The sequence below is a fragment of the Hippocampus bargibanti genome, linkage group LG18, assembly GCF_051943395.1.
Source record: "Hippocampus bargibanti isolate YZ-2025 linkage group LG18, ASM5194339v1, whole genome shotgun sequence".
In the NCBI taxonomy this organism is placed as follows: Eukaryota; Metazoa; Chordata; class Actinopteri; order Syngnathiformes; family Syngnathidae; genus Hippocampus; species Hippocampus bargibanti.
Window position 1 is genome coordinate 210,794 of NC_142751.1, and position 12,766 is coordinate 223,559.

The 12,766-nt window shown below is 50.9% G+C and overlaps 1 protein-coding gene across 3 annotated transcripts in view; it reads right to left on the bottom strand.

Moving 5' to 3' along the window:
• lamc3 (laminin, gamma 3) overlaps window positions 1–12,766 on the bottom strand; it is a 62,584-nt gene that overhangs the window by 4,332 nt on the left and 45,486 nt on the right. For all 3 annotated transcript variants that reach the window (XM_089020211.1, XM_089020213.1, XM_089020212.1), the window contains exons 13-17: window positions 1,456–1,638; window positions 1,147–1,392; window positions 908–1,061; window positions 675–817; window positions 58–236 (exon numbers count right to left, since the gene is read on the bottom strand). In XM_089020211.1, coding sequence (XP_088876337.1) covers window positions 58–236; window positions 675–817; window positions 908–1,061; window positions 1,147–1,392; window positions 1,456–1,638 — 905 coding nt within the window. The remainder of the gene's footprint in view (window positions 1–57; window positions 237–674; window positions 818–907; window positions 1,062–1,146; window positions 1,393–1,455; window positions 1,639–12,766) is intronic.

Below are 12,766 nucleotides of genomic sequence, written 5' to 3' on the forward strand. Positions count from 1 at the left end.
GACCTCCAAAACCCAAGAAGGCGAAGGCGGGAAATGGCGTCGAGATGGGGGGACCACCTGTTGCTGCAGCAATCCGTAGCAGGCGGGACACTCTTGGCACCGGTGGGCGGCTCGGTGGTAGAAGTGGTTTGGCAGGCACTTGTGGCACCGGGAGCCGCTGAAGCCGGGCCGGCAGGGGCAGGCGCCGTCGGGTTGGCACTGCATGGAGGCCGCGCCCATCGGGTCGCAGGCGCAGGCTGTCGGGGAAGCTCTCCTTCTTAGCGGCGACCCTTGTGACGACCCCCCCCCCCTCCATCCCCCTCTTGTAATAATAATAATAATAATACATTTCATTTATAAGCGCCTTTCAAAACTCTCAAGGTCACTTTATAGTCACAGGATAAGTTTTTCTGCAGCTGAGCAGCGGCAGCCACACGCACCAGCGTTCACTCAACCCGGACGTATCTCAAATAGATAGAAAGCTAAATAACTAGCTAATTGATAGCCAACAAATACCTAGCTAGATAATCCAGCTACCTAGCTAATCGATAGCTACCTAGATAGCTAGCTAGCCTATCTGGCTGATAGCTAGCAAACGATAATAATAATAATGTAGCAGTAGTAGTAGTACTAGTGGCAGAAACGATAGTGGTATTCATCAAAGCACAAGTGGTCGTCAGACATGTTAGCTGTACCTCTGCATCCGCGCGAGGAGAACCCAAAGAAGCCCCTTCGGCATGCGTCGCAGAGGCGCCCCCCCACGCCAGCCCTGCACGAGCACTGCCCGGTGATCGGGTGACAGGCGGCAGACGAGGAGCCGATGGGATGACAGCCGCACCTGGGAGCCATGAGGGAGGGGGGGGGGGGGGGGGGGGGCGGGAGCAACTCCTTAAAGTGCTCTGGAAGCGAGGTGGCGGCGTCCCCTCACCTCTGGCAGCCGACGACGCGCTGTAGGTTGAAAAATCCTTCCTGGCAGAGACTGCAGTCTCGCCCGGTCACGTGGTCCAGGCAGGCGCAGCGTCCCGTCCGGGGGTGGCACTCCGCAGGGGGCCCCGAGGTGCCGGCGGGGTGGCATCCGCATGCTGGAAACGACAGGAAGGAGGGTCGCGTTTGGCGGGCGGGACCCCCCGAAGGCTCGCCCCCCTCGGGCGGTCCCGGCCCGCTCACGTTTGCACTTGGGCGGGGGGGCGTCCCTGCCCCCGTCGCCGTAATAACCGCGCCGGCAGGTCTGGCAGCGGTCGCCCTCGGTGCCGCCGGCGCACTTGAGACAGCGGCCGCTCAGGCGGTGGCACGTGCCCACCGCATTGGGGTCGGCGTTGCCGCTGCAGTCGCAGGGGGCGCAGGCCCGCGCAGCCCCCGAGCGCCCCAGGGGGTCACCGTAGTAACCGTCCTCGCACATTTGGCAGCGGGCACCTGTGGCGGGGGGGTGTCCGTCAGTCGCGCCGGAACTTCGGCGGCGGGACCCGGTCCGCTCACCCATTTGTCCGGCGGGGCAGTCGGTGCAGACCACCCGCTGGGCCACTAGCACGCAGGCGCCCCCGCCGGGGCAGGGGCAGGCTTGGCAGTCGTCCGCCGTGCCGGCCAAAGCGTCGCCGTAGTAACCGTCCAGGCAGCGCTCGCAGGTCGGCCCGCCGGTGAAGTCTGAGCACTCGCACTTCCCTGGAAGTGAAAACAACTTCTCTGAAGGCGAAAAAGGTTGAATGGTTCCAAAAAACTAAAACATCCGAGCGTGAAGCCTCCAGAAAGGAGAGAAGGAGATTCCCGCGAGGAAGCTACACAGCCATTAGCATGCACGTCAAGTCATTCAAAGGGAAACAATTCAAATATTCCAAAGCAGCGCCGGTTGCATCCATAAACATTTTGGGGGGAAAAAACACTCCAAATTAACGATGCCCCCCCCCCCCCTCCACGATTTGTTGTGCAGCAAGCAAGAGCGAGCAAAGATGATAAACGACGGAGGCCACCGGCTGGGTGATCTAATTGCAGGCACGCTCAACGTGACACGTATGAAAAGGCGTCCTTGTTCCCGAGCAGCTTCCACTTCGTGGGATTGCGCCATTATTAATTCACGGCCGTCAACAGCAACAACAATAATAATAATAATAATAATAATAATAATAATACATTTCATTTATAAGTGCCTTTCAAAACTCTCAAGGTCGCTTTACAATCACAGGATGCTTTTCTGTGAGTGAGCAGCGGCAGTCACACGCACCGAACTTGATAGGAATAGCTGGATAGGATAGGAATCAGAATCAGAATGAGAAAACCTTTATTCGTCCCACAATGGGGAAATTTGCAGTCCACAGCAGCAATTTGAAAGGGGATGGGGTGGGGTGGGGGGTGAAAGGATAGAAAAGAAGATATTGTAAGCATAACAAAATAAAAATGTCAACTGTACTCTGCAAATGTAAATGTGCAAAACCGTTTCATTAAAACTGTATAAAGTGCAAGTATCAAGAAAGGTAGCTGTATTGCATCAACCCATATTTACATGTCTATTTTTTTTTTTTTTTTTTTTTTTTTTCACAAGTGATTATTGAGAATTGCAAAGCCTGACAGCAGTCGGTAGGAACGAGCGGCGGTACCTCTCCTTCTTGCAGCGCGGGTGTCATAGTCTCTGGCTGAAGGAGCTACCCAGTGCTGTCAGGGTGGGCAGGAGGTGGTGGGAGGGGCTGTCCATCATAGCTTTTAGTTTAGCTAGCGTCCGTCGGTTGCCCACCTCCTCCAGAGAGTCCAGCGAGCAGCCCAGAACAGAACTGGCCCTCTTGACAAGGCGCTCCAGTCTTTTCCTGTCCCGGGTGGTGATGCTGCCTGACCACTGTGGTCAGCAGCTGACCACAGTGGATGGCTGAAGCCACCACAGAGTGATAGAAAGTCTTTAGGAGTGACCCCTGAATTCAAAAAGTCCTGAGTTTCCTGAGCAGGAAGAGGCGACTCTGTCCCTTTTTGATTAGGGCATCCGTGTTTGTAGTCCAGTCCGGTTTATTGTTGAGAGTAACACCCAGGTACCTGTAGGAGGTCACTCTCTCGATGTCCGAACCCTGGATGTTCAACGGTGCCGGTGAGGATTGTTTCCTGCAGAAATCCACTACCAGCTCCTTGGTTTTCCCAGTTTTGATCTGGAGGTGATTCTGCTGGCACCAGTCCACAAAGTCCTTTGTCAGTCCCCTGTACTCCCCATCGTCTTCCTCTGTAATGAGGCCGACAATAGCATAGTCGTCAGAGAACTTCTGAAGGTGGCAGGTTGGGGTGTTGTAGTTGAAGTCCGAGGTGTAGAGGGTGAACAGGAATGGAGCCAGGACTGTCCCCTGCGGCGACTCACAGTTCTTTACGCTAACGTACTGTGGCTTGTTTGTGAGGTAATCTGTAATCCACAATGTGTGGTGGTGGTCGACTCTGGCATGCCGCAGCTTGTCCCCCAGTAGTAGATTTGGCTGGATGGTGTTGAAGGCACTGGAGAAATTGAAGAACGTGATCCTCACTGTGCTCCCAGCATTCTCCAGGTGCAGCAACGCCGAGTGGAGGAGGTAGATGATGACGTCCTCCGCACCGATGCTGGGCTGGTAGGCAAACTGTAGCAGGTCCAGCGATGAGCTTGCCAGCGGCCGCAGGTGGGCGAGGACGAGTCTCTCCAGCGACATTGCTGGCTTGCAGCTGCTCCTCCATTTTCATCCTGTAGGCCTTCTTCCCCTCTCTGATCGTCCTCCTCACTTGGATCCGCACGTCCTTCAGTTCTTCTCTGTTGCCCGACACAAAAGCCCTTTTCTTTTCCTTCAGGAGGGCTTTTATGTCGGGATTAATCCATGGTTTGTTGTTGGAAAAACACCGCACAGTCCTGGTGGGTACGGTGTCTTGTTAAGTTTATGTAGTTTGTGATGGTGTCTGTGAGTGAATCAATGTCCTCCCCATGAATCTCAGTGAAGAGCTCCCACCTGGTTGAGTCAAAACAGTCCCGCAGAGCTTCTTCAGCTTCTGTGGACCATCTTCTGACCGTGCGGGTCACAGCTGGTTGCCTCTGGACAAGGGGTTTGTACACAGGCTGGAGATATACCATATTGTGGTCTGCTCTTCCGAGAGGGGCGGGGGAAGCTATCTAGCTAAGAGATAGTTAATGATAATGACCTGCAAGCAGCCATTCCTTTTTGTTATGCAACACGTCCTCCTGGAGCGTCAACTAGCAAGAGGGATTTCCTCAACTTACGAACGAGATACGTCAGGAGCAGTCACTCGTAGGATGAATTTGTTTGTTGCTTCAGTGTTATATTTTGTATGGAATGTATGCTGAAGTCAAACATGCTCTAACAGTCGTAAGACAAATTCAATGCAACATTAAACACGCTGCCAGATGGGCGGGGCCGTGATTGGCCGCCGTCGGAGCACTCTCACAATTTCAGAAATTTGCGGATCAAACTGGTAATTGCACAGATTTATTTGGGGGTCGGGGTTGAGTCATTTGGACCATCTCCAAGGCTCCTCGATAGAGGTAAAAGTCAGCGTGCTAAATATGTGAGTGCTAATTCTAGCCCGGGCGACGAAGAGGCCGCTTTTACTGCATATGCGGGCGAACTTGACCACAAATCAAAGTATGAAGGTCGGGGTACGATAAAACAACCGGGGATTCACGGTCAAAGTGCCCCCCCCCCCTGCCCCGTCGGCTTGATTTGTTTGCCGCTTTTGCGCTCATCCATCAGTCGCTGCCTTTTGCTAAGCAGACGGGCCCGCAAGCAGACAAAAGCCCAAACAAACAAATAAATAACATTCTTACAGTCCGCGCTTCAGCACACTTGTTTGTCACGGTGACATTTGCGCCGGGCCAATTTTTCGGGGGGGAGAGGGGAGGGGGTTGCATAGCTTAAATGTCACAAGTGCCGCAGTCTGGGTGAAGACGCCAACAAGCACAAGTTGACTTTGCTTTTGTTTTCCTTTCTAAGAGGGTCTTCGGGAAGCAAAAGCATCAGTGAGCGCACAAGCAAAGTTAGCATGCTAGGATGCGGAACGGTCCGGCGGGAAGGCGCCAAAGCCGGACGGGTAGCTTGGGACGCAGGCGGGCCCGAGTCTGCTCCGAACGTGGTTGGCCTCTGGGCGGAGATCAAAGTTCAATCCCGATGCCAGATTGGGGCCACGTTGCTCATTTCTGGGATGAATGTTAACCTTTCACAAGGCGGCGTTGTTGCGCGACGGCTAGATGCACCGACAAATGAAACCCGCCCCCACCCCCTATCCCATGATCATACGGCAATTAGGAATCCGGGTGGACGCCCAACCGACTCCCTCGACGGCATTTTGCCTTCGTAAAGTAGTAAGTTTAATCAGTATAAATATTGCTTTGCTGGTAATAGATAGATAACATAATAAAGAGGTAGTGGAGACATATGTTTCAGGTGCCAGGAGATCCAAGGGGAGCCGGCTGGCAGACACAAAGGAAGTGTGAAACAACAACGTGGCCAAACACTGGACAACTGGACTCAACTTTTGATCTACCTTCCACCCCGCCTAGAGGTCGGGGAAATACCTTGGGAACAGAGAAGTGAACCAGATCCCAGGAAGGACCAAATGGGGGACTGGATTTCATTGTGTGGGCCAAATTTGAAGATGCATGTGGTACACCTTTAAATCTGGGCTCCTCAGTCTCAGTCTTTTGTCTCTCTTACTGATTTGAGGGCACACAAATATTTTTCTGTATCAGGGAGCTGCGACCCAGAATTCTGTATTAGATCAAATTGTTAGGAATAAATCAACTGTGAACAACTTGTCGGCTTTTTTGGTCATCCCTCTCACAACGAACACGCCAATTGTTAGGTTAAAGCGTTGCGCAATAAGGTGAATATTTTATTCTGTTCAAAATTGTTAAAAGATTAAATGTAACTGTTCACGCGAATATAAGCAACATATTTTTTTTCTTTCCAAGATGGCGCCTGAGTAGGCAGTCGTCAGCAAGTGCTCTCATGAGCCTTGCTTTTTTGTTGTCCAGCGACATTGCTGGCTTGCAGCTGCTCCTCCATTTTCATCCTGTAGGCCTTCTTCCCCTCTCTGATCGTCCTCCTCACTTGGATCCGCACGTCCTTCAGTTCTTCTCTGTTGCCCGACACAAAAGCCCTTTTCTTTTCCTTCAGGAGGGCTTTTATGTCGGGATTAATCCATGGTTTGTTGTTGGAAAAACACCGCACAGTCCTGGTGGGTACGGTGTCTTGTTAAGTTTATGTAGTTTGTGATGGTGTCTGTGAGTGAATCAATGTCCTCCCCATGAATCTCAGTGAAGAGCTCCCACCTGGTTGAGTCAAAACAGTCCCGCAGAGCTTCTTCAGCTTCTGTGGACCATCTTCTGACCGTGCGGGTCACAGCTGGTTGCCTCTGGACAAGGGGTTTGTACACAGGCTGGAGATATACCATATTGTGGTCTGCTCTTCCGAGAGGGGCGGGGGAAGCTATCTAGCTAAGAGATAGTTAATGATAATGACCTGCAAGCAGCCATTCCTTTTTGTTATGCAACACGTCCTCCTGGAGCGTCAACTAGCAAGAGGGATTTCCTCAACTTACGAACGAGATACGTCAGGAGCAGTCACTCGTAGGATGAATTTGTTTGTTGCTTCAGTGTTATATTTTGTATGGAATGTATGCTGAAGTCAAACATGCTCTAACAGTCGTAAGACAAATTCAATGCAATATTAAACACGCTGCCAGATGGGCGGGGCCGTGATTGGCCGCCGTCGGAGCGCTCTCACATTTTCAGAAATTTGCGGATCAAACTGGTAATTGCACACATTTATTTGGGGGTCGGGGTTGAGTCATTTGGACCATCTCCAAGGCTCCTCGATAGAGGTAAAAGTCAGCGTGCTAAATATGTGAGTGCTAATTCTAGCCCGGGCGACGAAGAGGCCGCTTTTACTGCATATGCGGGCGAACTTGACCACAAATCAAAGTATGAAGGTCGGGGTACGATAAAACAACCGGGGATTCACGGTCAAAGTGCCTCCCCCCCCTGCCCCGTCGGCTTGATTTGTTTGCCGCTTTTGCGCTCATCCATCAGTCGCTGCCTTTTGCTAAGCAGACGGGCCCGCAAGCAGACAAAAGCCCAAACAAACAAATAAATAACATTCTTACAGTCCGCGCTTCAGCACACTTGTTTGTCACGGTGACATTTGCGCCGGGCCAATTTTTCGGGGGGGAGAGGGGAGGGGGTTGCATAGCTTAAATGTCACAATTGCCGCAGTCTGGGTGAAGACGCCAACAAGCACAAGTTGACTTTGCTTTTGTTTTCCTTTCTAAGAGGCTCTTCGGGAAGCAAAAGCATCAGTGAGCGCACAAGCAAAGTTAGCATGCTAGGATGCGGAACGGTCTGGCGGGAAGGCGCCAAAGCCGGACGGGTAGCTTGGGACGCAGGCGGGCCCGAGTCTGCTCCGAACGTGGTTGGCCTCTGGGCGGAGATCAAAGTTCAATCCCGATGCCAGATTGGGGCCACGTTGCTCATTTCTGGGATGAATGTTAACCTTTCACAAGGCGGCGTTGTTGCGCGACGGCTAGATGCACCGACAAATGAAACCCGCCCCCACCCCCTATCCCATGATCATACGGCAATTAGGAATCCGGGTGGACGCCCAACCGACTCCCTCGACGGCATTTTGCCTTCGTAAAGTAGTAAGTTTAATCAGTATAAATATTGCTTTGCTGGTAATAGATAGATAACATAATAAAGAGGTAGTGGAGACATATGTTTCAGGTGCCAGGAGATCCAAGGGGAGCCGGCTGGCAGACACAAAGGAAGTGTGAAACAACAACGTGGCCAAACACTGGACAACTGGACTTAACTTTTGATCTACCTTCCACCCCGCCTAGAGGTCGGGGAAATACCTTGGGAACAGAGAAGTGAACCAGATCCCAGGAAGGACCAAATGGGGGACTGGATTTCATTGTGTGGGCCAAATTTGAAGATGCATGTGGTACACCTTTAAATCTGGGCTCCTCAGTCTCAGTCTTTTGTCTCTCTTACTGATTTGAGGGCACACAAATATTTTTCTGTATCAGGGAGCTGCGACCCAGAATTCTGTATTAGATCAAATTGTTAGGAATAAATCAACTGTGAACAACTTGTCGGCTTTTTTGGTCATCCCTCTCACAACGAACACGCCAATTGTTAGGTTAAAGCGTTGCGCAATAAGGTGAATATTTTATTCCGTTCAAAATTGTTAAAAGATTAAATGTTACTGTTCACGCGAATATAAGCAACATATTTTTTTTCTTTCCAAGATGGCGCCTGAGTAGGCAGTCGTCAGCAAGTGCTCTCATGAGCCTTGCTTTTTTGTTGTTTTTGCTTTTGTTGTTATTGTGTTTTCTTTTGTCACTTTGTGTTGCTGTGCGTCGTGTGGAATGGATACGGATTGTTTTTCAGCATTTTTGGACACGACATTCATCAAGGAGGTGACTGTGCTGAGCGGTTGCGCCTTTCGGCAGCATGAATATGCCAGTACTCTTTTTGAATGGGAGGAATGTCGGAGCCATTCGACTGTCATCGCTGGACAACAAAGGGGTCATTGTGCTTTTTTGCGCCTGTAATGGGCAGCATCTTCACAGCCCCGCTTTGTTCAGCTGAAAGGTCGGTGCTGTTGGACAGTCTGCGGCTGGATGGATGCATGGCTTGAGGAGCCCGCGATAAAAAGAAAGGAGTGTCAGCGCAGAGCGCCAATGCGTATGTAGAACTGTCGCGGCTTGGAATTGAAGCAGATTTATGTGGGACAGGAGATGTGAGACAATGTCTTTTCGTCAATGGATGCTACAGCTGCGTGTTTGCTTTCAATATTTAGCTTGTAGGAAGATGTGCAAATTCCACCATTACGCCCCTGATCCACTGCTGAAATGGATTCTTTGATCCTCTCCTCTTTCATCTAGAACTACTTCATGACATCACAAAGAGGGTACAGCAAGTCCTGAAGAATGAATGACTCTCTGTGTCTTTGCATTGTCATATTATTTGTTTTTTTTGTGTTTTTTTTTTCCCCCAAGATGGCAGCGCGTGAACACGCAGCGGCTGCCTTGTCCTGGCAAATTGGCGTTTTCATGTTTATTATGTTTGTTAAAGTCATTTGTTAAAGTGCAAGAGTGATGCTACAGGGAGAAGATTTAAAGAAGGTGGAGGATTTTAAGTACTTGGGGTCAACTGTCCAGAGCAATGGAGAGTGTGGAAAAGAGGTGAAGAAGCGTGTCCAGGCAGGCTGGAGCGGCTGGAGAAAAACGTCAGGTGTGATGTGTGATAGAAGTGTTTCATCTAGAATGAAAGGAAAAGTGTATAAAACCGTGGTGAGACCAGCCATGATGTTTGGACTGGAGACGGTGCCACTGAAGAAAAGACAGGAAGCAGAGCTGGAGGTAGCAGAGCTGAAGATGTTGAGGTTTTCTTTGGGAGTGACCAGGTTGGATAAGATCAGGAATGAGTACAGTAGAGGGACAACTCATATTAGAGGCTTTGGAGACAAAGTCAGACTGAGATGGTTTGGACATGTCCAGAGGACAGAGAGTGACTATATCGGGAGAAGGATGCTGAGCCTTCAACTGCCAGGCAGGAGACCGAGAGGAAGACCGAAGAGGAGCTTTATGGATGTGGTCAAAGAGGACATGAAAGTAGCTGGTGTGAGAAAAGAGGATGCACAAAACCGGGATAGATGGAGGACATTGATTCGCTGTGGCGACCCCTAAAGGGAAAAGCCCAAAGGAAAAGAAGAAGATGTTTGTTAAAGTCATTCTAAGTGCCTTGCATGCTGGGTCCGAGAGGACAGTCATTTCATCTGTGCTGTATGTCATGCGTATTAGCATATTTGACAATAAAGCTGACTTTGACTAATATTCTAACCTAACATTATGAAGGCCGGCAACTAGTCAAGGCTAATTTTAGCTAGCGGCTATGGATCATCTGACGGTAAAGGACAACCCGGGGGAATTGGTGTTGCCAGCGACTCAAAGGGACACCGCGCGCTCCATATTTCAGACGCTTTTCATCATTTGCATGCGACGCGACAAGAGATGTGTAAATATCTTCAAAGTGGCAGCGTGGGGCTATAGTTAGCGCAGCAACTTTTTGGGGAACCACATGTATGTTTTGCAAATATTCCCAGCCCGGAGCTCCACCGAGTCGACTTGATCCCCGAGAAGCGTAAATTGCAATTGTTCAAACAAAAAGCAACGGTTCCCAAAAGACGCTCGCTGTTCCAATTGTGTCCTGCAGGTGTCGTGCGCGTGCTTTCAAAGCGCTGACGTTCCAACAACTCCAGAAGAAAAGTCGGGCGACGCTCATGCCAAGTGGCAGCGGTACAACCTCAAATTTCAGTCGACCAAAAAATAAATCAATTTGAATCGCCTTTGTGCCCCACCCTCCTCGCAATTAATTCATCCAAATCAGCGCATGCTAATTGATTCCAAACACAACGTAACCCAGTCAGCAATGGCATCTGCGCCGGATCCGGCATGAATCCGGCACAGCCGGCCTTGTGTCGGCAGTGGCAAAACGCATGCGGGCTGAATGCAGCCCAGACGCGGCAAAGGAGGCATGGCTTGACTCCGGCAAACCGGACGTGGGCCGATTATGGCAAACCGGATTTGGGCCGGAAATCAATTTACAACTCCGGCTCAGTGATGGCTAGCCAGTATTGAACCGGAACTCGAGACATATACACACACACACATGCACGCCTACACACACACACACACACACACACACACACACACACACACACACACACACACACACACACACACACACACACACACACACACACACACACAGTAAAATCATTCTGATAGGAGGATTGTGTTGAAGTCGACTGACATCTGCGAAAGAAGGTACTAGTGTTCGTTGAGGGATTTGTAGTTTTGGGAATGGCAATGGATGGCTCCACGACTATTCAAAAAAGGAGAGATGGACCTTGTTTGAATGCAGCCTTTTATGATATCTTGCCGTATAGTAACCCCAAACTCACTCGAGCACACCTTTCTCTGGCTTCCCGAGAACACTTCCAGCTGTCCTTCAAACAAACAAACGCTATCTCATAAACATCTTAAAGGAATTATAAACTGAATATAAATTTGATGACCTTATCATAAAATAATAGAATGATCGGATATAAAAATTAACAAAAAAAGTTTTTAATTTTCTGTGTGTTGGTTTTTTTCCCTCTACGTACTTTAGTCCTGTATATGTACTGCACATACAACAGTCAAGTTTTGCGAGACTCCGACACAGTGGGTGGTGATGCTGCGCGAACGTTACCTGCCACACGCCAAATCAAGAAGAAGAAGAAGAAGGGGGTGGGGCGAGAAGGAAGGATTTCGCTACTCGCTGAGTCGCAAGCTGAATGTAAAACATCAAAATCATCTGAATCGAAAAAAATACAAAGTAGCAAAAGAAGACCAAAAGTAAAAGCCCGCCAAGGTTAAACAAACACGTACACAATGCATGCTGCAACCAAGCAGCAAACAAACAATGAATCGGCACCGGATGATCGTGCCAGGTGTCCTTTTAAGTGTTATTGATTATAACGACCAGCACCTGCGAGGCTGCCGGCAGGGCTGACGTCGCTAACCGCTGGTCGCCAATCTGATCGGGACGACCAGCACCTGTGCAGGTGCAGGCGGGGCCGACAGCGCCCCCCGTTGGTCGCCAACCAGATCATGACAGTACCCCCCCTTCAAGGGGCTGCTTCCAGAAGTCCCAACAGTCTCCCAAAAGGTCCACTCGCCAGGGAACGGTCGGTGGAGAGGGCAACCGCTGCCTCTCCAGCATACGACGGGCGGCGGCCTGATGGGAACGGGACTCGGCCTGGGGTGGACGAAGACGCGGCACGGATCGTCGTGGGCGTGAGTGCGATCCCTCTCGCACGTTCACGCGACGGCGCATGGCTCTGCGTGGACGTCGAACTGCCAGGCGCAGAATGGCACCCCGTACGGCCGTATGGGACCAGGTCTCGGCCGGACGCCGACATGGGCGTGAACTGCCCGGCTCCGGGGGAACGAGACCAGTCCAGAGCCGCTCCGGGATCCAGCGGTGAGTGGGGTCTCGGACTGACATTGACGCGGACGTTGCACGGCTCGTCGTGGATGAGACTCAATTCGTCATGCACGACGACAGCGTGGCTGGCGTGGGCATGCAATGCCAGTCACCCAGGGTCACCCTGGACGGCCACCTGGAAGGAGGTCTCGGCCGGACGTTTACGTGGACGTTGCGGGTCGTCGAGTGACGCGATTCAAACGCGACGAGGCTTGCGCTAACGTGGACGTAGCATTGCCAGGCACAGGGTGGAAATGAGACGGGTCCGATGTATCTGCGGGATCCGATAGTTGGCCGATTCATTCTGTCACGTTTTGCGAGGTGGTGATGGCGGGTTCGGATCCCAAAAAGCAGGCAGGAGGGAGCGGGAGGTTGTTTGACAAATTGTATTAAAATAAAGTCAGCAGGAACAAAATGTAAAACATCAAAATCACCTGAATCGAAAAAAATACAAAGTAGCAAAAGAAGACCAAAAGTAAAAGCCCGCCAAGGTTAAACAAACACGTACACAATGCATGCTGCAACCAAGCAGCAAACAAACAATGAATCGGCACCGGATGATCGTGCCAGGTGTCCTTTTAAGTGTTATTGATTATAACGACCAGCACCTGCGAGGCTGCCGGCAGGGCTGACGTCGCTAACCGCTGGTCGCCAATCTGATCGGGACGACCAGCACCTGTGCAGGTGCAGGCGGGGCCGACAGCGCCCCCCGTTGGTCGCCAACCAGATCATGACAAATAATGACAAATAACA